This window comes from Apus apus, chromosome 3, assembly GCF_020740795.1.
Source record: "Apus apus isolate bApuApu2 chromosome 3, bApuApu2.pri.cur, whole genome shotgun sequence".
Classification (NCBI taxonomy): domain Eukaryota; kingdom Metazoa; phylum Chordata; class Aves; order Apodiformes; family Apodidae; genus Apus; species Apus apus.
Genome location: NC_067284.1, coordinates 67,919,346 through 67,944,856, shown reverse-complemented (window position 1 = coordinate 67,944,856; position 25,511 = coordinate 67,919,346). Strand labels below are relative to the sequence as shown.

Sequence of the window (25,511 nt, the reverse complement as noted above, 5' to 3'; positions counted from 1 at the left end):
ACCACAATAAGGAGGGTTTTGTGGTTAAGACACTGATCAGTGGCTTTAATGAAAAAAAAACACAACAAACCCAAACAACCACAAACAGTTCAGATCTTCATTCTGACAGACAGAATGCACAACACTAGGTGAACCATCTCTTTCTGGACCATTTAACTGTACGTAGTTGTAGATACACGCATGTATGCATGCATGCATACATAGATGTTTATACACACACAAAACTAAGTATCTAACTGTGAAAGTAGGGACAGAATCTAAGACTTTCCTCAGTCAGCTTGAAGGGCAGTGGTAGTGTCTCCTGCACAGATTTAGGAAGAATGCTGGTGAATTTTTCACTGATTTTCTAAGTCTTCTATTTCTATCTTGCATCCAAAAAGTCTTTTCTGCTTAGTATTAGAGCCTCACCAAGATATTATGAAATCTACCATGATCACTTTTTTTTTGTTTGTTTAGTCTCAAGCCAAGAAGAAGAAAGTTGATTTCTTAAGCAACTATTATGGGAAAACGCAGTGAAAACAATTCTTCATCCAGCTATGTCAAAGAAATCTAGGCTTGTAACAATTAATTATGCTCTTTGCACATGAAGCAAGCAGGATCTGCAAGCTCTAGTCAGCTTCTACAGTGAAATCAGCTTGAATAAATAATAGATCTTGGGAATTTACTGAAAAAATAACAATCAAAATTTCTGCTCCAATGAGAAGGAATAAAGTCTGTAAGAAGTGCCATCCTTCCTCCTCCCCATTCAAGTGGGCCCTACTTTCCTGCAGAATGATAAACAGAGATTATTTATGAGGACCAAGATGAAGGACATATTATGTGATCTATTGCCTAAGAGTCCAGACACAGGCAGAGTTCAGCCTTTTAGGTCTCAAAGAAAAGTATGACAACTATGTATAAAGCAGCATATTTCCACAATTATTCTGAATCAATTTCTAGTACTGACAAAATTATCTTCCAAGTTATCCTGTAAAAGTAACAATTAAAGATTACTAAATTGATGAAAGAGTACACAAGATCACAAAGCTTTGGTATATAAATTTCCTTTTTAAAAAACAAAGCAGTTAAAATGCATGACAACTTGCAAGTTAACTTCCCTCTAAATAGAGCAAACAAAAAACCCTCAAAAAACCCCAAAGCCTTCTGAAATACAGATACGTAATTATTTTTAAACAACAGTATTTTTTTCTGTGTAATCTCATAAACAGTTATTGTTCCCACCTGTAAAATTCTGCCCCTTGTAAGTCTCCCTGGACAGCAACCCCTTGAGCAGTCTCCTCCCTCTACAAGGACTGAGTATGAGAATTGAGCTGCAACTTCTTCTTTCATGTGCGTGCATTAAATAATGCTGATGAATTGTAATAATACACATACACCAGCCAAATACTGGAAGTTGCTATTAAAACGTCAGGAAATATATCTCTGGATATTCCTGCCAATTCCTTCCCATTAAGACAGACTTGGTATTACAGTCAGTTCTGTATTAACTAGCCAAAGCATTTACTGATGTCCTGTGAGCCTAACTTTACAACCTATAAACCTCAAAAAAAAAGCATAGAAAGAACTAGTCAAAGAGCTCTTAGTGTCCTCTGCTATCAAATCTGTGGAGCCTGCTGCAACAGGTTTGTACACAGAAGTGATCAGGCATAAGTTCTTATATTAAAAGCACAAATCCAAATTTAAATAGTTGCCTTTGCTCAATCAAGTTCAGATTTATCCCAGATAACTTAAAAAGCAACAAATTGGCATCTGAGACTTTCTAGAAGGTTAAAATTGTCCAAAAAAAAAAAAAAAGTCCAAGAAAAACTGCAATACCATTGACCAGATCAGTGTATTATCTGGGAATTAAAACCGTGAGTATGCTGTTCTTTGCTGTTGCTGCTGTGATGGTGGCTGTCCTTGCTGTTGCTGAAGACGAACCTGCTGGGAGTATGGATCCTCAAGAGATTTAACAAAAATAGTTGTTTTAGGCCCAGTTTTCCAGACAATACCATTTGAATCTATTACAGAGGACTCTACTGTGATGTTGTGGGTGCCAAGTATCACAAAGTTTAACAGAAACTGAGTGCTGAAGTAGTCGTTGTGTGGTTCCACCCTCTGCTCCATTTCATTGGTCATGTTGTCAATAGGAATCTGAGAACACATGGAAGGTTAAAATACCATTTAATAAAAACCTGTTTAAGTTTTCCACTCCCCATTTGAAGGAGAAAAAAAAAAAAAAAATCTTGCTCCTCAATATTCCTAAAATAATGCATGTGCATGTCTGAGCCAGGCTGACATGTTTTTTCACTGATGAGTGAGTTATTTTTATATCTATTCACAGAAGCAAGGTAGCTAACAAGTCTTTTTCTCCCTGAGGTTCTAGTTTTCCATAGAGTAATATGAGTCACATAAACATTACACAGTTCCTAGTCCTGTTCTTCTTTTGGAAGCAACTGACTTTTTTTTCCCCTTTTCCCCTCAAAGAAACCCAAACACAAAACAACTCCAAAATCCAAAGAAAACAGGCCTCTCACTAAATGTCACATTAGCAGAACCTGAATTTCAGATGTGGTATCTTTGATAAAATTGTTGACTTGAAGTTTATATATATATATATATATATATCTTCAGGTGCTATTTAATTTGGACAGCCTGTCCTACCCATTACCATAAACACAAAAAAAACCCCTTAAAATGAGAATAAATTTCTAGATACTATGCAGTAGAGAATAATCTATTCTGCCTTTTTTTTTATTGTGCAGTTCCATATGATGTATACCTAGGTTGAATTTTCCTCATCTTAGCCAGACTCCTAGTGACTTGTTCTGAACATCTCAAAGCCTCTCTTTTGTTTGGAAGAAAAGCTGTTACTAAAAAGGCATCATCATACAGCAGACTTGAAATTCCCATGCATAATGCCTGGCTCTGGCCACTGCTTGAATGTCAGCTGTCAAGAGTGAGAGGATTACACAAAAACCAGTTCATTTCAACATGAAAATTCTGCTAACCAAAGCCAAACAAAAGAGCAAGAAAACACAGCAACAAAGCTTAAGATTCCTCCCAGATCTACTCTATCCATACCTTATAGTCTTGTCCAGGCTTGCTCTGCAGCACTGAAGAGACATTTAGACACACAGATTGGATTTTACGGAAAAGGCCTGGTTTAGATCCATGCTGAACCACTCCTTCCACTTTTAGGGCTAATTGCTGATTGTTCTGTACTGCAATAGGTTCTGCTGGGTTCCTTGGAGATGGGGACAGAGCAAGCTGAAACACAAGAGAAGAGGTAAAAATGTAAATTCATACCTCCAGAAAAGCAAATACAACTCAAGGATGAAACGGAACACCTTCTTATGGAAAAATTTCCAAGGAGGGGTTTGGTAGGTAAACCAGCAAATCGAAAAACAAAACTTATCTGAGATTTATTGCTATAATAATTAATAAGCTATAATAATTAATAAGCATTGTCAGCAATACTGGATGTAATCTTTGTATCAGTTTTATTAATAGCACTTACCCAAAAGAACAAAAAATCTTCTACAACATAGCCACAGGTTAGTGTATTCAGCTGAACAATGTAAAATTCAATGAGCGAACATTAAAAATCTTAAGGCTTTCACTTTTTCCAGAAAAATGGAGCGCTCGAGGAAAAAAAAAAAACAAAACCCTTAAAAAAACCCCACAAACTGCTGAAGGTCACATATAGCCATTCTTAGTCAGATAACAAATATTACAGTTCTCTTCCAGGATAACTAATTTTGCTTCTTAAAGGAAAAACAACACAAATTTATAAAAGCTGCCTTCCCAAGACTAGGACATTCTTTAGGTTTGCAGACTCAGAATCAACAAAAAATTCCAGTTAGATTTTATCTTGAAGGCTTTGCAATCAAATAACTGAATCCACCTGCCTAAGTCACAGCCTAGTGGTTCTTAATGATCATATGCACATATTATTGAAGTTATTCCTAACAGATGAACCCAAATACTATTTGCAGTTAAGTATCTTCACTGAAAATGCTGAAGCTTTGGGCCTTCACTAAGGCATTTCTCATTAAGACTCTATAAAGAGAAATTTCAGGCCACATTTGAGCAGTACCTACCTTAATACTTGTAGACTGCAGCTTCTGAAAAAAGTACCTTTGAAATGAAAGGGGTACCTTCAACAGTGCAATGACAGCATTGCACAAACAAGCTGTATGCTGTAAGAAACAGAGCCAAAACAATTAGAAAAAAATACATCAATCATAGCATAGGAAAAAAAGACATGTACTTGGGGTATTGAAACTGTACTAATTTCCACTAGAAGTCCAGAAATGTATTGATACAATCACAGGATAACAATCACTATGATGACAGTGACTACCTTGAGCTTCTGTTTACATTCTGCCTTTTATAAAGAAGGCATTCTTTTCTGGAAAAAATACAAAGAGGCCAAGAAAAATCCAAACAATTTCAGTCCTACTGTTACAGTCAGTAGAGTGTGATCTGCTCGAAACACTCATACACAAAACCCACATGCACAAACTCTCAAATAAACAATTTCCCTCCAAGCAAACAAGACTGGCAACTACTGCAACCTAATGTGATGCAATAATTAAGTTTTAAGCCTTGACTTCTCTTCCTTTCCTCACTGCACTATACCACCCTTCTGGTGAGCAAAGGCAGCACTATTGAAGTCACCGAGCTGCATTGTTATGGAGCCAGTGACAACTAAGTTCACAGGGTTTACCTTAGCTACATTTTACACAACTCATTCTTCGATCCTATTTGGAATCAGTAGGGACTATTGAACTTAGAAACAAGGCAAATATATGCCAGCCATGACAAATGAACAATCTTGTTCCCATCAACATGCACCTCAGCTTTATGATGTTCACCAACAGGAAAAGACTGAACCTTACTAGCCCTGTAAAGGAGTGTGTTATCAGCTGACTGTTTGCATTCAACACACTTTACATTGTGTTCTCCGATGACCTGCATCGATAAGGGAAACACTATACTCAGAAAACACAGTATTAACTGCCAGCAGCTCAGGGACCAAAGCCAGGCTGGTGCTGGACCCTCCAGCACTGTGTGCGGTAGGAGAAGAATTCCGTCAGGACAATGGGATGAACAAAGAGAACATGGTTCAGTATTTGAATGCAAGTGTGGAGACATCTGACAGAGGCCTGACACCATGTTTAGGTATCTTACCAGCATCTGCCATATTCCGAGTATCAGAATTTTTAAAACATTGGTTTTAATCAGATCAGTAATGTTTCAAGTGCATTTGAAGCACTGGTTCTCCACAGAAACCACTTGTGCCAGTAAGAGGTTACGTTAATTGACTGAATGTGCTCTTCAGTTTCTTGACCACGATAGATAACATAGAATTAAAGAGGTTTTGGAACCTTTGTCTATATTTAAACTGTTACTTGCCAAGTAAGACACAGGAGCATACTTCCTGTTGAGGGATTCCACTTCTTCCAGTACATGATTAAATACAGACATCATTCTTCTTTCATATTCACTCTCGATGTGTGCTGTTCCATTCGAGCTATATTCCTGGAAACTAAGAAATAACACTTTTCATTGTGTCTAACATACTTTCCTCATCATAATCTGGGAGGCTTACTCCCAAACAGGCCAAACAAAATCATCCTCTGTTAAAACTCTAAATCTATTAGGAAATAACTATGTCTTTCAAACTGTTTACTCCATTTATTACTTTTTCCACTGCAAGACTTGTCCTTTACATCTAAACCCTTTCTTAACTACAACTTATCCACCACTTTCTGTCCCCACTGGAAGCAGTTTCAGGTCTAACAAACTCAGCATGTTTAATTCCCCAAGTTTTTATTTAAGCCTGCTGAGTTCTAATTCCCATGCCTTTTATTCAAGCCTACAGTGATGGTAATATTTTTTAAAGTCCCTCAATTCCACAAAAAACAAGAATGCCAGTCAGAGTTAAGACTAAATCTGGAACTTTATAATCTCATGTTTTGAATGTAATTACATCTTCTAGACACCTAATGTTTTGAAGTTCACAATTTCATAGTTTTCAATTCATAATTAGTAGGTCACTTAAAATGTTAACTTTTCTTTCAAATTATAAAAATCACACATTTAAAAATACGTATATCTACATTATCTTCCATTTAATCTCAGCCTGGAAACTTTAAAGGGTGATTCAATACGTACTTCAAGGTCATTTCCTAGTGGGCCTAAGTTCACTGTTAAAAAAGAGCCAGAGGTGATGGGTTTACATTAAGAGTTTAAACCAATGTAGTACATGTATTTACAGTACTTACAACACTCTTAAGTAAACTAACATGCAAACAGTAGCTATGGGAGCTAACACGAGAATGACAAGTTAAAATAGGTAGCTGATTAAAAAAATTAAAAGTTGTGTTTTATTTTAATGCAAGTCTATATTTAAGACAAGTTCAGTATAGTGCTCTCCAGAGCAAAATCAGTATAAAATGCAGAACTCTAAACACAGTCCCTAGCCAGCCAAGTATAGCACAGCAGCAACAGATCTCTCAGGCCTGCCCAGAGCAGAATTAGAAGGGTCCACTGAGAAACTTTCTGAACATTCTTTGAATCCCTAGGTTTAAAGACCCAAGGATTTAGAAATAAATAGCAAAGGAGTAGAAAGTTAGCTATCAAACCTACCTCACAGATTCTGGATCCAAAATCAGAGCCTCTATGGCATGTGAAATCAACAGGCAGCTCTGCTGTTGTCTGATATTAATACTAAGGAGTTAAGAGATTTACAAAGTTGGCACTTAAAACAAGAAACTCAGTGTATTTACTGGCACTTTTCCTTGTATCTCTACCTTCTGTGAAGTAATTCTACAGTTGTTACTCCTTTAGAAAACACAGAAGCAAGAACTATAAAAATTCCAAGTTCTATGCTGTTGCAATCTGTGTGTCATAACTTGTTCATAAAGTAATTTCAAACAACAATATAGCAATGTTTATTTCCAAATGAGTTTTAAGCAATTGTTACCTAATTTTTATGTTACTAATTGCTTCATAACTTTGTGCCAGTCTTCATAGGAAAGAGGACTGTTAAGCTTCACACTGTTCACAGGGGAAGAAAAGTGAAAAAATTTAGATTTTAAAAGGATACAGTTCTACATTCCTTAGAGTTGCTGAGTCTGCATCAAAAGATGACTGATAAAGATCTCCATATCGTGTAGCCAGGTTTCGGAATTCCTCCATCGAGTGTTTCATCTAAAGAGACAATGTTATTAGTAGGAAAAAAAAATAATAAATCAAATCAAGGCAGAACAAACAAAACCCCATGCATTCAGAAAACCTACATTGCATACAACCCTGAAGCATTAAGACAACATACTCTGACAAAATACATAAAGTACTTCTTCACAGATAAAAATCACCAAAATTACAGACTATTAACCATGAATTAAACAGACACTTTTGCTGTAACAAAGCACCAGCATACCCTCCTTGGGTTAAAAACAAAGTAAAAAAAAAACCTCCATTAACAACCTCCCCCATCCCCTACTGGTACATCAAGCTGCTCTGTCTTTCAATTCCTTCTTGCAGACTTGGTGCATTTTGGAAGCAGCCTGTCTTGCTGTTCTGTATAGTATCAAGACAGTTGCAAACACTCACCAGAAGAATTTGCAGTGTGATCCTAAGTATAGTGTAATTACAGCGTCTGAGGTGTTTCAAAACAAGGTGTAAAAGGTCTTGCTGCAAGTTTGACTGTATTGAGTGGCTTACTACATGTATGTCCTTGGAAGCTGGGCACATGAATGTATGAGAAAACATATGTACGTGCTCAACTACAAAATACAGCCTGCCATGAGCAGACGAAGCAGACATTTTTACAACTACAGGTGAAAACCAAGGCCCACTGTTTAGCAAAAATCTTCAGGAACACTTTTCATTTTTCTTGTCAGGTATGTTTGCTGAGAAGCAAAATTCATACCAGAGTCATAAACAGAACTGCACAAGAGCAGAACAAGAACACATGCCTGGTTAGAGATGCGTCCACACCTCTGGAGATCATTTCCTGATGTCATAGCAATTGTTGTGGCAATAGCTGGTGGTGGACTTGTTTTTAGGCTGTTGCAGGTACAAATAAGTTGAGAAAAAGCTTGCAGAAGGTCAATCCTTAACTTAACAAATCCACACTGAAAACTCAGAGGATTAAGTGGTGTACTAGCAGCCTGAAAGACAGTAATAGGAATGTTGGTAATCTAGGTCAAAAGCAAACAGAGTAACTTCACAACATCACTGAACTGTCTCATCAGACACGTGAACAGTTCAATTCTAAAAGCTGCGTTTTTAAAAACTGTATTTAAGAGATTTATTCAATTTAAATCATGCTAAATATAAACAAGAGAAAAGTTAGGTAACTACTAGGCTGTATTTCAAGCATATCACCCTTGCAACAAACATAACTTCAGCTGTTACAGTGCTGTTAGGGCACTTATTTCCTCTTTTTCCAAGGCGTAGACATTAGGCTTCAAATGACATTATTTCAGACAGTCCTTACCATAAGAGAGAGCACACCCAATTTGATGACAAACAGAAACACAAAGGACTGAAAAAGTGATTCTCTGCATCAGCCAGAAAAGAATTGTCTGAAGTTACCTGCAGCACAGGGTGATAAACTTTAGAGTTTTCTGGAACTGTGAAATGGACAGGAACATCACAAAGGCATTGAACCCTGAATTTGATGAAGGCAGAGACACAATTATTCATTGCCAACTAAGAATAGCAAATGAAAGAACTCCAGGAAGGTAGACATGCTGGTATCATTTAAAACACATGGTTCTGTGAAACTTTGCTCCCTAAGAGCTTATCTGACTTGTAGAAGCATCTGTGACAGCTCAGGACACTCGGAAAGGGGTACATTGGCAGCACTCGAGATCAGATACTAGTTAAGCCAAAAATACACCACTTATTTTTCTTATGCTGATGAACTTCAAGAAGAGTACACTTTCTTGTTTAGGTGGAAAAAAGCCATCTGTAAAACCAACCACTGGGACCTTCTCTTACTCAAAGACTTGAAGTATGTTAAACCCCTGCATGTCTTCCCCTGCGCTTCTTATTCTTCAAAAGAAAAGGTCACTCGTGGAAGCAAAAAGTTATAACCCCTCCCAAAACCTTACTAGGAACCATTTCTTTGCCAGCAGGAAAGCAGCAAACTAGTTTCTCACAAATCATCATGTCATCCAAGAACTGGCCCACTATTGACTAAAGTGAGGAACATGAGCCAACTGCAACCACTTTAAATTATTGAGCTAGATTTCAACCCAAAAAATAAGAATATTACATCACTATCACTCAGCTTCTCTTATCTACTGCTTTGCTCTGCCTTCTCCAAGGACATTAAAAAAATTCCCTTTTGAATGGAAATTGTTCCGTTTATTCTGCAAGGGTGGTTTCAGAAAACCCTCTGTGGAAGAGATCTTGCTACACTGTAATTGCCCCAGAGAGACTACATGCTTTTATAGAGAGTAAAGTACCAGTACTTACACCAGAGAATCCAGACACTTTTAGTAGCATGGATTGGACTCAATTCTTGTAAATGGAAACAAGCCTGTCTCATTAATATTGCAATTTATCTTATTTGCTACCAATATAGCCACGAGCAATAAATTAGTTACAATTCTTTTTTGAAAGTGACAAAAATACTTCTTTCAAACATCACCATTTGTGACCAACATATTTGGAGTTTGTGCTGTTTAACCAATAACTAGAGCTATGTTCAAGTGCTGTACCTTCTCCAGATTACCAGCAGAGAAAAAATAAGCACAACACTTCCAATAAGATGCATGTTCTGTACCAGGAAAAGCAGGTGCTATTCAAAACCTCTTGCTAACTAAACAAGCAAATATCCAGCAAGACAGGGATTGTGGCCAATACACTCTATGACAAGTCCCTGCCCTCCTTCCGACACCTTTAATCTATAAAATAATGGGACTTCTTGGCTCAAGCTGACTAGCTCACATGAAAGAACATTTTGCATACGGCTACAGAAGGCAGACAATTGCATGTGTATCAAGAAGGAATTGAGAAATTTTCTAACAAGATCAAATACTGTTTCAATATTTCATCATTGCTAAACTGGGCTGACTGAACATCTGCAACAGATTTACTGACAAAGTATCTTCCAGCTACAAAGCTGACAGAAACAGGATTCATCCTACATGGTAATGGGCTGTGGTACCAACAGTGCTGAGTCATCCTCTACACAGGAACAGCAGCAACAGTGAAAGTCAAAGGCAAGAGACAGTCTTACTGATTAAGACTTTTGCTATCATGTGCACTTTATAGTACTTTTGCTCCCCTTTGAGATGCCGAGTTCTGCAGATGCAGGGAGTAAGTGGCTCCTTTTACAGATGCTACTACACTCAAGCATGGTTAAGACTTTGTCCACAGCAATGCAACAAGTCAGCAACAGCCAGCAATAAAACCCAGCTTCCTCTACCCAAGCCCTCGGAAACCTCTGTTTACTCCTCTGGACTACAACAACCCAAAAGGAAACAACCCACCCAGAAAAGCACTATGTGCAACACACAGGAAGAGACGTCAGAAGAGGAAATGAAGAAAAGAATCTTTCAACAGAAAAAAAAAAACAAACTCTAGAAAAAGGTTAAATAACTGAATCACAGACCTAAACCTATTTAAGCAAGTTATTATCCTGCCTGTATTAAGTATTGCCATCTAATTAGATGAGACCCCCCGCTCAATGTCTTGTAGACATTAGAGAAATCTTGACATGTGGAATTGAAAGCTTTATTCACTCATCTGAAAAGTTAGAGGCAAATACTTTAGGAATGATGGAGCTTCCTCTTAGAGGACAATGGTGTAAAATCTACATCCCTCCTGCTTTTTCAGGGACAGTTTATTAATGAACAGTATTATCTTAACTTTATTAAACACTAATATCTGAATTGTCACAACACTGTCAGTTCCAGTAACTGGGGAAAAATAGCAGCTTCACTCAAAAGACATACAGAAAACTGTATGTAAAGATTTCTTCCTGGAAACTAAAATATGGAAATATTGTGTGAAGCTGAACCATCTTTTGTTAAGACGCAACCTCACAATAAGAGCTGAAGGTCCATATTAATTAATGTTTTGTGTACATCCACAGACACGACACACAGCTTCTTGCTATTTTCATTACTTCAGAGAAGCAGTAAGTATTTGCATAAAAGCAGGTACCATATGAATTCTGCTGATTTGATGAAACTCCATTGTCCTCCCTCCTCCTTTTACTAAATTGGTGTTGCCTTGTTGTTAGGATTCCACAGGATCACACTGTCAAATACAAGGCAACATTAACTCAGCAGGAGGGAGGAAGACAATGAAATCCTTCTCTGTAGATTGATAAGATAGCTGCCAATTTAGACAAATCCCCAGGTTTGACTATTACAACATTGTTTAATAAGCCAAGGCAAGGAGCAGAACATTTAAGAACTGCGACTTAAAGAGATCTGTCATATTATCATGATTTGATAAAGGAACAAAGTGAAGGAGTGAAGAAAGAAAGAAATACAGCTTATCACACACAGCTGTGTGTTAAAACTGACTCTTCCTTGCAGTCCTCTCCAAAGAGAGTCTGGCAGGCATCAGGTATCTTTAAGAACTTTTCAGAGATTTAAGAGCAGAACCCAAGCAGACCTGCTGCAGTATACAGAAACATCACCACTACAGTAAAGATCTGTGCTAACCGTCAGCGACGCTATTCCTTTGTGATAGGATTTTAAAGCTTCAGCAATGCAAGAAAGCGCCGAGCTGTAGTTGTCCTCTTGCAAACCTGTCAGACATTGCTCTGCATGGGAGAACTCCTTCAAGCTGTTCAGCCAGAAGTAGAAGTGTTCTGAAGCCACTTGAGTCAGCATGCTTTGATAGAGTTCTCTGGCCATGTCATGGTTACCCTGTAATGGAAAGAATTTTTCTAAGAGGGGACATGAAAGAAGGCTGTGGGTTTCTATGAAACAAATAGAATAATAACATCACCAGACCTGATCTTATTTTCAGGACAGAAATATTGAAAATTCTTCCAATCATTTTATTATGACAATTCTAAAAATAAATAAAAGTACAAATGCTTATTTTATGGAAATACCAGCCTGTATAAAGTACAGTACTTATTCCCACAGATTATTCAACAACATGAGAAACAGATACTGAAATTTACTTCTACCCCAGCAACTCTTAACTAGGGTTTCTACATTCTAACCAGCTGTGACTTAATGGAAGAGAAAAGGGCAACAGTATCTTTTTCTTCCTTTCTTCACATTGACAAAAAAGCAGCACACATCAGGCTGGCCTGTATCAGCCTATGAAGAACAGCTACAAAATGCACACTAGGCATGTGCTCAAGAAAGCATCAGGTCATCACTTCCTTCTCAAATAAAAAAACAAGTGAAAAAAAACACCTTGACGACATGACTGCCCTAAATGGCATGTACCTGAATCAGCATTCTGGAGAATTTAAAGGAAAAACTTTTTTTTTTTTTTGCCCCCCCATTAATTTCCTCCCACGTAAATTTATTTTTCCAGTTCAAAGAAATCACTAGTGCCCTTCCAACCACACCAAACCACTTTTCTCCAGGTATTTTCACTTACCATTCTGGAAGCCTGCCTGGCTATCTTGTAGGCTGTCCATCCATTAGAGGCATTCTCAAGCTGCTGCTTGATGACAGTTTTGATTTCTGAAGACAAAGCTTTCTGACTGGAAACAAATATCACTGTGGCAAGAGAAACCTAATGAAGGGTGCAGGGGTGAGGAGGAAGGTTATATTTCAGAAATTAATCAAAACAAGGAAAAAAAAAAATAGCCAATTCAGTTTCTTAAAACTACCAGAAATATCTACTTGATTTTTGGACTCAAAACCACATAGAAGATTACATGTTTAACTGACAAACTTTTCTCAGTCATCTATCTTTTAAGTATTTATAGCAACCCAAGTATATCTTGTAGATTAAAGTAACTTTTGTGTAAAAAAATTTTTACTGTGTCTTTTAACTGAAATAGTTTGAATGCTCCAAAGGAATTAACAGGAAGCTTGTAATTTTTTCCTTCAAATTCAAATTCATTTCCAAATAGATGTGATTAAAAGCATTTTTATCTCTTACAGTATATTAAAAGTCATGTGAGTCACAGCATCATACATAAATTAACTGCCATTTTGTTTTTCTATAACCCTTATTTTACGGAGACCCCAATCATTTCAATAGCTAGGTTTGTCTAAGCAGTGCCATCTGCTGGAAGTTCTACTGGAATACACTGCATAGCTCAGCTCCATCTATGAGATATTTTGAAATTGAACACTAACACACATGCTCAAAAATGAAAGCAAAATTGGAAATCGTGGCTATATACCGGCACATCACCTTGAACACAAGAAATGGTTTAGTTGCCTTTTTAAATAAAAACCACCCACAGCAGTTCATGCAGACTTTACCCACTAAGAGGCATGCACCAGGAGGTCTTACCAAGAGCTCTTGTTTTTTATCTGTGGCAGATTGTCCAATTAATTTGTAGAGGTCCATTAGGTCTCCTAGCATCCCATCTGCTAAGACAGGCAGCTGCATGGCAATAGCAGCTAGACAGTGGCACATGAGAATCCTGGCAGCATCTTGGGCACTGTGCAACTGGGTCAGCAGGGATTCAACTACTGACTGGCTCAGGTGAGGACGGCACTTGACCAGCTTCACCATACAAGTTAACGTGATCTGCAATTCACATAAACAACAGGTACAATAAACACAATGCCTACCTGAAAATAAAAAAGCCAGACACACTTATCCGCAAGTTTGATTGCAGAAATATAGGTCTGGTGTTTTCTGAACTACATTCTCAACAAAAAACTGAGATTTTTTTAAGAGCCCAAGCCTCCGTCCCTGGACTCACAGTACTAATACATATCAGAAATTCAAGAAAGAATAGTCTTCTTTCTCATACCACCCATCTTTACAGGTAAATAACTGGTAGCAGTTTAAGAAGTGGTCAAATAAATATAACAGCTTATAAAACTGTTGTAATAATGTACATTGCATCCTCATCTCCGAAAAGCAGGTTCTCTCCAAGATTGTCTTTGTTCTCCAGAGACACCTCAATCCCATGTTAAAGTTCATGTTCTATTACAGCCATTACACGAAGTGGAATGCTTTCTTCCCCTTCACACCATCCCCCTGACAATCAACTAAGTTATGAGCTGAGACGAGCTGCACTATCATTGTGCTGAGCTTCTCTGCCACTCTGAACTCTGATTATGGGTAAAACATAGACAAATCTTAATTTCCTGCCAGTATGTTATGCTTCCACCAGAAAGGATCTGGTTCATACTAGCCTTTCTACACAAGCTATTACTATAACTTACAGCTGTGCTAGAGGAAGACAGGAAGACAACAATAATGTCACCTTTAAGGTTGCCTGAGCTCCTGGACTGTCATCTTGACTACAAAGAACAAGAAGAGCTTCTAAGCCAAAAACTGCATCTTGCTCCAAAGGCAGAAGATCTAAGAAAAGAAAAGAAAAGGTAGTTAGTTCCCTGTTATGCTTTCCAACCATAATTGCTTGCACTGGTGTTGCAGTCATGACAGATTAAGTATCTTTTTGATACTTCTACCCTACCTTACTTTGCTTAGAAACAATTCTGCCATTCCATGTTTCATAGCACTCCAACAGGCACAACTGTGACATTTGTGAAGCATGCATAAAACTCTGGACTAAGACTTCTAAATGCCCTGTTATTCTTGTGCAGAGTTTTCAAAGGTTGACAATCTTAGAACCAAGGTAAGACAAGCATTTATTTAGCACAAGTTCTACTGTATTCCAGAATTTTCTCTAAATTAGATTAAGACAATCTTCTCAACCATCCATAAAATCATGTAGAATATTTTCTACTATAGTCTCTATTCTCCCTAACCAGCATAAAGGATTAGACAGATGTACACACAGGTTCACAGACAAGATGAGTTAACATGTGTTAAGTGCATAAGCCTGACTGTAAACAGACTCAATTAATTGTCCTTGCTTTCATTTACCTTTTTCCTGACAAGAGGCTGATATATTAGTCAGAATTCTCACACCATGAGCTGCAATGCCACGGTTATTATGGTAACAGCATTCCTGTGCTAGTTTTACTAAATCAAATGATCTCACAGTAGTAGCTGTTGTTCCTAAATAAAGACAAGGAAACAGAACATAAAACAGCATAGTCTGTAATTACACCAGAGATATTTTCAAATACATTTCTGCAAAAAAACTATATTCACTTAGGATTAAATTTTTTTCTCATGTTTAAAGAATAGGATCACAACATATTTCCCTCTCTCTCCACACACAGAGGCTCTTCCCTCCATTCCTGAACATTATATGAGTTAGACATACATGAGAAAGAATATCTGGGTCTGATATAAAGGCTGATATTTCAGGGACACAGAGAAGTATCGCCTTAAGAAGTTATGTATCTGACTAAAAAAAGCTGGGGAGCATATTAATTATTAAGTCATGCCAGAATGACTGAAAAGGATGTACTATTTTTCTCCATTTCTGCAGTCCATGTAGTTGAGCTCATAGTACTCATTAGGTCAGTCTGGCTTTCAAGAAGAAAAAAGAAAACTGTATTATCATAATTTTAAGAACAAGATACCTTGAATAACATTAAAATGTGTACTCTCTTTCTCCAGAACAGTCACAAGGCAGAAAGGTTCACTTGGTCCTGAAGCAGGTCATTCCCAATAGGGTGGCATACCTTCAGTGTGCCAGGGTAACACACCAGCCCACTTCACACCATTAAGTCTCCACACTACTCAAAACCTAAGGAAATCTGTTTTCCAAGCGCCTTAAGCAGAATGCACGTCTGCCATTTGAGACATTACATTTCTTAATTTTATGAAGAAACACTGAAGACTCAAAGGTAAAAAAAAAACCTTTCATACAGCATATTCCCCACAAAATCTTAGACCTTGACTATTTATGGGTATACAGTGCCCCATTTTAAGTTTACATATGATGAACACAGCCTGACTCTCAGCTAGTGTTCTGAAGTTCAAAAACAGTTTAAGAATACGTTACAGAATACTCAGTTGAAACTGGTTATCAGACAGCCAAACCACTAGAAATGCCAAAGATCTAATCTAGCTTTCTTACCTGGAGTACTGCTGAAGTACTGTTTAATGGCAATGGTCCCAGATAATGTGGAAAGAACAGAGAGCATGCCCAGTTTCAAGCTGTCATAAGGAGTGTGAAGAGCGGATTCACAGAGTGCCTAAAGATTAGCAGGAGAGAAAAACAGAGAGGGAAGGAAGTTCCATGAGATATCTGTATTATAGTTGCACTTGTCTGTGAAGTTTTGAGTGTCGAGATTTTTCTGCAGAAAATACTGTCCTGAAGCCTGGCTTAGTCAACTGAGGACACAGCTTGTAGAAAAGTGACAGTTGGTCTCATATACTAGGAAATACCAATTGTAAGTCATTTATTAATTAAAAATCAGTGGCAAAATATCAGGTCTTACTGACGAAACATTGCAAAAGACTTTAAGACAATTCACCAGTCTCAGAGGTATTCTGATTATTCTGCCTTATAACAATCTGCAGGGCTTCATGTAAGTGTACATCTCTGAGGAGCAAAGTTTCAAGTGCTATGTCCTTTAACACTCCTGGTGTCCAACAGAATACTATTTAAGTTTCTTGATAAACATCTTAAAGCCTATTTTAACTCATTTATAGTAGAGCTTCTGTCATACTTCTGTGCCTTTTGTCAGATCTCCTCAGGCTTTATCGCATCTAAATCTAGATGTGATATAAGATACAAATACATAAGATGTGAGTAACTCTTGAAACTGACATTGTTCTCAGATTTATTACATGAACACAGTCCAGAACTTTGTTATTCACTGGTTTTGGAGGCTTTATTAGTCAACATGAGAGAAAGTAGTATGAGAGACAAATGGAAGTATATTCTGCCTCAGAGAGAGCCAAAGCTGAATGATTACATCCAGAAACTGAATAAAGAAAAACAGTATCACATAACTAGTTTCAAAGAACAAAAAAACCCCCTCAAATAGTGTTTTTCTCATGCATGTGTGACAGTTAAATTTTAAATAAACTTGTAATTTGTACCAATGTAGTATTTTGCTAATCCACTGAAGAACCTGGCGTCAACATGAAAATACAATTATTAAGGTTGAAAATGAGTCTTGATGTCTCCCAAGACACTGACGTTTCTCTCCAGTGCTATTAGATCACTGCTGACAAAGGTCATGTGAAACAGTAAGTATGAAGAATGCCAGGAGCACAGAACTATTGGGAAGATAGACTACAGGCTGCTTGTTATCTCCACAGTCAGCAGAAGGACTGCTCTAAGCAACAGCAACAAGTAGTTCTAAAGCTGATGTGTGGAAGACAGTGAAGTCTCCACAATTAAAGGACCAAGCCTGCTCTCTGACCTACACAGGCAGATCCAAAATGCTGAAAAAGTTAACACTGCCAAAACTCTTTTTGGCAAAAAGGTACAAGCTGCAGGGTATGCCATAAGGAGGGTCTGTTCTAGTCCCTGTTGTATAAACATTGCCAAGTTGTTTCAACATACAAAACAGTTTCCCAACTGAAAGTGCTGACTATACATTTTAGAAGACAAATTACTACTGCATGCCATTCAGCAGGCAGTAACAAGCTTCAGCCAATTAGTTTTGCTCTAACCCAGTTACTGGTTTAGTTCTGACATCAGTGGAAGTTTTCCCTTCTCATTTCAACCATCAGGACACTTACTTTTAGATACTACATAATGATGAAAGCCACATTATCAACATCTCTCACTTGCACCAAGTTAACTACTAACCAGGCATAACAGTATAAAGTAACATTTTGACTCCGAAGAATTCATCAAGCATTAAAGGAATTCTTTAGAATTCCTAAAAGGAAATAATTTTCTGTATTAATCCATCACAAAAAATAAAAAGCAGCTCACTAACCTAAAAGCCTCTGCATACTCCAAATAATTTTATCTAAATATTGGAGACAAAGCAAAACACTTCATTCCTCACGTGATCAATAACAAAAATCCACATAGTTTTTCCTCCCAGCTGCCTCATGCTCCAACAGATTAGAGCAGAAGTAGCTTCCAAGACCAGCAACAACAAAGAAAAAAGACCCAGAAAAGTAGAGCCATAATGTTCTTAAAATATTAGATTAGAATCTTAATCTAATCTGAAGCTATTTTCTACAGTAATTTCTACCAGAAATAGGTAAAGACAAGGAGAAAAAAAAATGTTCATATGCAACTGTGACTGGAAGAAAGCTGGAATACTATCTACACTGTAACTGCTTCCCCAAATAACACAGATGCACTCTGAACACCTTCTAGGGTCTTATTCATACCATGGGAGTCTCAAGGATACTACTGAAAATAAGAAATGAAGTGAAAATGACATTTGCTCTTTCAAGTATAGGATGACATGCTTTGTCAAAACCCAGATTGTGTGTTACACGAGAGCATTACGACGCAGTGTATATCCGAAGATTAATGTAAGCATTCAGCTCTCATGTCTATTTTAGATATGTTTTTCAGATGGAAAAGTGATTTCCTTACTGTAAAAAGGCCTACAACATGACATATGCCTTTGCTCAGTTATAATACTCCAACTGTTCAATAACACTTGGCTACTCTACATAGCAGAGTAACCTAATGTAAGGATATGAAGATACATGTTCTTCCTTTCTTTGCCTCCCAAATTGTTCTGGAAGAATTCTACAACCAAATACAAAGCTCAATAATAAACTTAAGCTTAAAAATGTATAAACCTGAATATTTTCTCTGCTCCATGTATGTGGTGTCTTGTTAGCCAACAACTTCAGATCTTGGATTGCAAGCCTCTTCACAGCCTTCCTGGGATCATTCTTCAAGTACTGCAACAAAAGCTGGATCTGCAATAAAGTAAACCCATTTTTAAACTGAGATACATTACTAGAGGGAATTCTTTAGAAGTACTTGCGATTAAATTTTGAGCATACTCAGCCAAGACTAGCTTGCCTTATCTGTTAGATTGCCTGTCATACGGAAAAGCCCCTCCTTAGGGCAGCCAGTTTCTACCACCCTAGTCCCCCCTTGTTCAGGCACTCTTCTTTACCATCACCCTGTATGCCTGTGAAGCCTTGAGACCCACTTCACCACTCAAAGAAATAGCATAAAACATCCCTGAGAAGCACCATAAACACTTCATAATGTTGTTATTATGCTACTAACACATATACTGGGCATTTCATGCTAACTCAGGTGTCTGCATGATCTGCAGCTAACAGATAGCAACACAAACACACCTTTTATGTCTCAGTAGTTGCCAAAAACCAAACAAAACCATCTTCTACCCACCCCTCCAGAAGCAATTATCTCAAATTAAGTGACACTTAACTGCATGTCCTTGTACTTGTTTCCTGCAAATGTACAGAGATGGAATAGCCAGCCCGTGTGTTGGAAATGGTTCTTCTTCTTCCCCACATAAGTCTAAACATAATGCCATTTAAGTCAAAGGCCTTCTGCTGATTATACCCAGCTAACGGTCAAAAACAGGCCTGCTGCTCAAGGACAAATGAAAGCAAAGCAAAAGATGTGATACAAGGCGTCCTTCTGTGAGGGGCAAGCACCACATGTGCCCTTGGTCCCTTTCAAAAACCCCTCCAAATTGGGGAGGGGAAGTCACAGAAGCATCCTGACAGCTGGTAGCCTCTGTGATAGCATCAGCTCATGACACCGTGAAAAAGCACCAACATGCTGGCCATGGTTTTGCTATCCATCCTCACCCTGGCTACATCACTTTTAAGAGACACCAGCTGTTGTGCTGCAGGAATACAGCCTAAAGCACCCTGCTTACTACCATAAAAAAAAAAAAGCACACATCAGATGTTCTGATGTTGTTCCAGTTGGCTTAGATTCAATACTATCAAACGCATCCTCTGACATACAGAAATCAGCCATACCAAAACAGTTTCAGACAGATCAGGGCTATTAGTCTAACAGTAACAAACAGCAGCCTTCTTTAGCTGTACAGAGTTGAAAGAAAGCAAATAGATTTTCATTAATACTTTACAAGGATTAGTTTGATGAATATCAAATGTCACTGTGTTCAGACCTGCTATATAAATCATGTCCACATCATCAGAATATAAAAGCACCGTACTTTTCCATCAATGCCTTCAAACAACTTGGTTTATAATCCTGAATTACAGGAACAAATTAAAATGCCTAAGACTTCAAGAAATACATTTTTAAACACACTCTGTGCTACTGAATATTCATTTGCTTGCACACTAGGAAGGCAAAAGGCATACCCGTGACCCAAGAGAACATACAGCAACAAAAAGTAAAGCCTGGGTTCTACAGGTAAGATTAAATGTTTTCAGAAAAAGCCAAGGTCTTTGCTTGCCTAAATTGCTGATTGATCCTAGTTGATTTCAATCCCAGCCTATTCAAAGAAAGACAGGTTAAGATCATAAAGAGTCCCTGTGCTTGATGGAGTTATCTGAAAATGGAGGGAAAAAAATATGAGAGCAGCAGTAGCTTTCAGGGTATTCTTTCTCTATAGCACATTAGAGCATCCATTAGGATGGTTGCTCTAATGTAAGTTTGATTATTTATCATCTAGAATCTGAGGGTTTTTTTAAAATGTACTTCATACTTTATATTGAAGGAATAAATTAAGAATTACCTGTTTAGGAATGTCAACCAAAGAAGAAGCAGCAAGCAGAGTAAAGGTGTGCAGAGTAACAATGACCATCTTGGTAGAGGGATACGATGTTACCAGCTGCTGAAGCAGCTGCCGGGAGCTGGAGGCCAGACTAGCATCATGATGCATATGCTGCAGAATAGGGATCAACTTTAATTTCAAGTCCACAGGTGTGGCCAAGCCTGCAACAAGGAAGAGAAACATAGAGTGTGAGTCCTTTGTACTCACTTTTGGCAGTACTGAGGCACACAACACATCTGCATTGCTGCTACTGCTGAATGCAGATAGTGCAGACACCTGCATTAACTTGAAGTAACTCATCTACTAGCTAGCAGCATGACCACAGCATTTTGGGAAGTTACCCCTTCCTTCACTGCAGGTAACACACCCATTAACTCATCTGAAGCAACCTGGGATAGTCTATGCAAGTTTATTAATTATGCCACAGATGAGCATTCATTCATTACCAAACAGGTGTTTTGACGACTTAGATTTTAAGAGGACATAAAAGCCAGACATTAGATTATTGGTTAGCAAATCTAATTTAAAATCTGGAATGATCTGAGGTTAAGGCAACAGCATTCTGATATCTGATATTTACATATGGATAATACAGAATTGTCAAGAGAAATTAGAGCTTTTCCTTTTTATCATTCAATATACATATGTACCTTGAATCATCTCACTGATTTTGTTACATATTCCAGCTGCAAAATCCCTGTAGAGAGAAGACAAAGTACTGGGTGAAATGAAAAAATAAAGACAGAAAGAAAATATTAAATCAGCTAAACTACCAAGCACTGTTTTAACAATAGAAACTCCCACAATCAACCCAAGTCAATTTAGAACCCCTGCACAGAAACCTGATCAAATAATAAAGCTGAAGCTATATTTATTTGCCTAATATACTCTGTAAAATAATCCTTGATTAAAGCTGCCATTCCAGTTCACATTCCCATATTTATGAGCCTTCTATTAGTATTTTAGAATAAAAGAAAAATTAATTGTGTTGAAGCTGTATTAGATTTCTTTACAAAACTGTTATTACACATATTTAAATGCTTTGATATAAATGACATGGCTAGCACTACAGAAGTAAATACTGTTTTGTAAATGGCAGAGTCAATGGAGTTCCCATTGTCTGTAATATGAAAAAAAGTTTTATCTTACTTTGATTGTGCAGAAAAGTTGGCAGCAGCAAATATAGCTGCTTCAACTTCCACATTATCATGGGAATCTAAACTCTGGCGAATACTGTGATGTGCATTCTTCCTTTCTGGAATAATAGATGCCATGCTGCCCAACATCCTACAGAAATAAATCACAGCAAAATCAGAAAAAAAAATAATTATCGTGAACAAATGCAAAACAAAACCAAAAAGAAATGCAAAAGGATTGTTAAAAGACTATTTTTATACACACACGTGCTCTTTCATGCCTATTTCAGAAACAAAAAACTGCTGCAATAATATATTTAATATAATTATATAATATGCAATTAACATATTATAACATATATAATTAAAAGGTAACCAGTGCTGTCAGGTGGCTTGTTTAATACTGATTAATTGTATTTTTGTACCTTTCAGCCTAAAATTGGCACAGTGAGAAACTAAACATGATTTCTTATAAAATTTAGAGTGCACTATGGCACTGAGAAAACTGAGCATTCTTAGGAGGCATTTATGTTCCAGTCATGATATTAGTACAACAGATTTAATGTTAAATGTACTGATGGCCATTTCCAAACACACATGAAGTACACATAATGGGATTTAGAATGAGAAATATTGTGGTTTAGGGGGAATTAAAAAAAGCATTTAGAGAACTATTTCCACACTGCTTACAATTAAGACTGCAGAAGTGACAAATGTCACTGAATAGTCATAAATGTTAACCACATAGTAAGAAAGCAAAGTTTCTAGAAACTTACTGTTACGGCAAGCAAGCAAGCATCTAACTTCCACTTGTTCATTTGCTTATCTGAGATAAGGTTATTATTTGGAATAACTAATACCTTTTGTGTAACTGTTAAAAAGGGAGTAAGTCCCAGTATTTATTCTTTTGCTAAGAATATCTCAAAGATACTTTCCAGACTTATTTAACATAACCCAATTAAAAAAAGAATGAATGCAGGATTTGCACTGATGGTAATTTTAGCAAGAGTTCTATGCAAACATTTACAGTTATCTGGCAATAAAGTTCCTACCCAGACACAAAATTTAGTTTTAGATCTTTCTTTCAACATGTTTTTTTCCTTACTGACACTAGTTAGGGAGGAGAAAAACAAATCAGCTGAAGATTTTAATACATTTTTAACCTTTCACTTGATTAATCCTGTGAACTGATTTGTAATTTAAGTATTTTTCCAAATTAAGCAAATTCCTGGGACTTCTAGCAGATAACTCAGTACCAGTCAAGTGTAATCTTACGTTAGAATACTGAAGTGGAACAACAAGAAAACAAATAGGTGTTCTCTGCTCACACATTTCTGAGACACTAAGCATCGAAACAGAACCTTGAATTAAAAAAAATAATCAAAAGAATAAGGAAATGAACATACAAGCTAACCAAACCCCTGTTAATGCCCCTCATCTTTCAATAGTGAAATCAGTAACAGTTCTAGAGGGACAATATAAAAGGAAAAACAAGAGCACTCTCTTCACATTTGAATTCACTTGCATAGGAGTTAGAAGATGCAGCTGAGATGGTCATGTTGGGTAGTGTCAGAGATACAGACACTAGAACAGCAGAAAAGTAACATTAAAGATAGCTTTTTTTTCCCTCCCTCCCTTTGATTCCTAGGAAGGCCAAATCAATGAATAATACAAGGGCATTACCTCAGGAGTTATCAGAGACCAAGAAGCAGTAAAGTTCTAGCACAACTATCATGAAAAAGACATGCAAGAGTAACAAGGTTCACAAAAGTAAGTTTTACTTAGAAGTTAACAAAAACTACTTGACACACAGGGAAGCACTTGCCTTTTGGTTTTGGTCTAAATATATCATATGCAATAGATGTAAGTAGCTATATCAAACATACGACATAAATTATGCATAAAAAATGTTTCTTTTTCTTCTCCTAAGAAGACAAAATTTCAGTGTTGCAATTCCACACAATTCTTACCATCATAAAGGGTTAATAACTTTGTACTGGTCACAGATCCTTCCAGGTCACTCCTTTTATTATCTCTGTGACCAATGTAGAAGATATCTACCACACTTCACTCAAAGTAGCTTCAGATTTTGTTATTCCAGACTGGCACACAAATCAATTAGCTAGAGTTTTCAAGTATCTTAGATTAATTTACGTAACACATACCGAAGCGTAATGGCTCGAGCAACTGGATCATTGCTATGAATCACGGAGAAAACTCTTTTAACAAACTCATCCACATTTAGGATCTTCTCTAAGTGTTTCTCACTCTGCTGAGTAACTTTCAGCACACACAGCCGCAGGAAGTTGTTTCTGTCAGAAGGCACATTTTATCAGGCAATAAAACACAAAACACTTTAAACAAAAAAATCATTTAAAAAAAACTTCTGAGAGTTAATTAAAACAAGAAGAGGTATATTCTATACAAATGGTATATTTAAGCAGACTGATGTAGTTAAGATATTATTTACACACTACTGTTTTATTTTCTAGTACTAGTTTTAAACTTAGGTCAAATTCCAGGGAAATGAACGTGCCGATACCAGTGAGGAAGATGCAAGCAGAGGTTTGGTTTTTGCATACTTGGGGATCTAATTCTGCTAGAAAAGCATGTTCAGGATTAAGACAGAAAAGCCTAATGGCCATTGCCAGGTGTGAGTGAATTTCTTTTCCTTCCTAGAGCCAACAGGGAAGGTTCCACAACAGCAACAGGTAACTTCGGCTCCAGTTCCATCAGCTGCATCATTCAGACATCAGGCACGTGGAAAAGCTATACCTGGGGCCTTGCAATTGACGTTCCTTAGAGATGGAGTCTGCAGACATGATAACTCATCTACCTATTAATTATTGATTTGAACACGTCTCTGGAGCAGAATTTACACTAGCGACCTTACATCAGTCATTTAACAAGTGCGTCCGCAAACCAGGACGGGTGAAAGGAGCCGTGTCATTGATCACTCACCGACGCTTAAACCCAGGAAGGGCAGGGACAGAAAGCTTCCACCAAGCCCAGCTGGCCCCCCGCTGAGCCGGCAGGGCTGCGGTGCCACCCGGCGAGCAGCGAACCCAGGGCTGCCCAGGCCGCAAGACGCGGGGCACGGCTGCGGAGCCGAGACCCGACCGGGGAGGGGCTGGCTGGCGCTACTTACCCCACCCTGAACACGTCAGCGAGCTTCAGGAAAGCTGAGTTGATGAGGATAGGGAAGGGGTACTTCTGGAAGAGCCTGGGAAAACGCACGACAGCTTCGCACTGCTCCCCGAGCTTGCCAGACCTGAGGCCTAAACCGGAGAACGGTAACAGCCCGGGAAACCGGCGCTCCCTCCGGACCCATCCCTCCCCGCCTCCCGCTGGCGCTAACGCGGTACGGAACAGAGCTCCCCGCCGCCGGGGACCGCCCGCGGGACGGGACGGGGCGGGACGGGACCGCCGCACCCCGCGGCAGCGGGCAGGGAGCGGGCACCGCCCGGGCGGCCCCGGCCCCGCTGCGGCCCCGGCCCCGCTCCCTCCCCAGGCCGCCCGCGACCCCGGGCGGGCCCGCCGCCGCTCACCCTTGTCCAGCTCCATCAGGGCGGAGTTGGCGTCCAGCTCCTGCTCTCCATAGCCCGCATCGGCCAGGAAGGACTTGGCGCCGGCGGCCATCCCCGGCGGCCCTCCCTCCCGGCCCGGC

General features: G+C 38.3%; 1 protein-coding gene across 3 annotated transcripts; it reads right to left on the bottom strand.

Moving 5' to 3' along the window:
- Nucleotides 1-1,027: 1,027 nt before the first annotated feature.
- On the bottom strand, nt 1,028-25,499 carry INTS7 (integrator complex subunit 7). Of its 3 annotated transcripts, none has more exons than XM_051614060.1 (20): nt 25,393-25,499; nt 24,993-25,122; nt 24,010-24,156; nt 21,858-21,995; nt 21,359-21,405; nt 20,670-20,869; nt 18,769-18,891; nt 16,118-16,235; nt 15,010-15,144; nt 14,384-14,481; nt 13,456-13,695; nt 12,586-12,723; nt 11,685-11,891; nt 7,971-8,165; nt 7,097-7,200; nt 6,637-6,717; nt 5,401-5,533; nt 4,083-4,181; nt 3,064-3,249; nt 1,028-2,133 (listed from the first exon to the last, which is right to left on the bottom strand). In XM_051614060.1, exons 1-20 carry the CDS (start codon nt 25,481-25,483, stop codon nt 1,846-1,848), a joined length of 2,898 nt encoding a protein of 965 aa, XP_051470020.1. In that variant the 5' UTR covers nt 25,484-25,499; the 3' UTR covers nt 1,028-1,845. The 3 variants fall into 3 exon arrangements, 2 of the variants coding, with proteins under 2 accessions (XP_051470020.1, XP_051470021.1); XM_051614061.1 differs by having other exon boundaries at nt 6,637-6,705; nt 25,393-25,493; XR_007888959.1 differs by lacking the exon at nt 1,028-2,133 and having other exon boundaries at nt 3,161-3,249; nt 5,423-5,533; nt 25,393-25,493.
- Between the last annotated feature and the right edge of the window lie 12 nt (nt 25,500-25,511).

Bases quoted from the DNA above. Each gene is read 5' to 3' on its own strand.
- INTS7 (XM_051614060.1), bottom strand. From the start codon at position 25,483: ATGGCCGCCGGCGCCAAGTCCTTCCTGGCCGATGCGGGCTATGGAGAG. The intron at 5,534-6,636 runs GTAGGTTTGATA...GTTATTTCTTAG, and splicing joins TTGGATCCAGAATCTGTGAG to TTTCCAGGAATATAGCTCGA. The intron at 4,182-5,400 runs GCAAGTAACAGT...TGTTTCTTACAG, and splicing joins ATGCTCCTGTGTCTTACTTG to CATACAGCTTGTTTGTGCAA.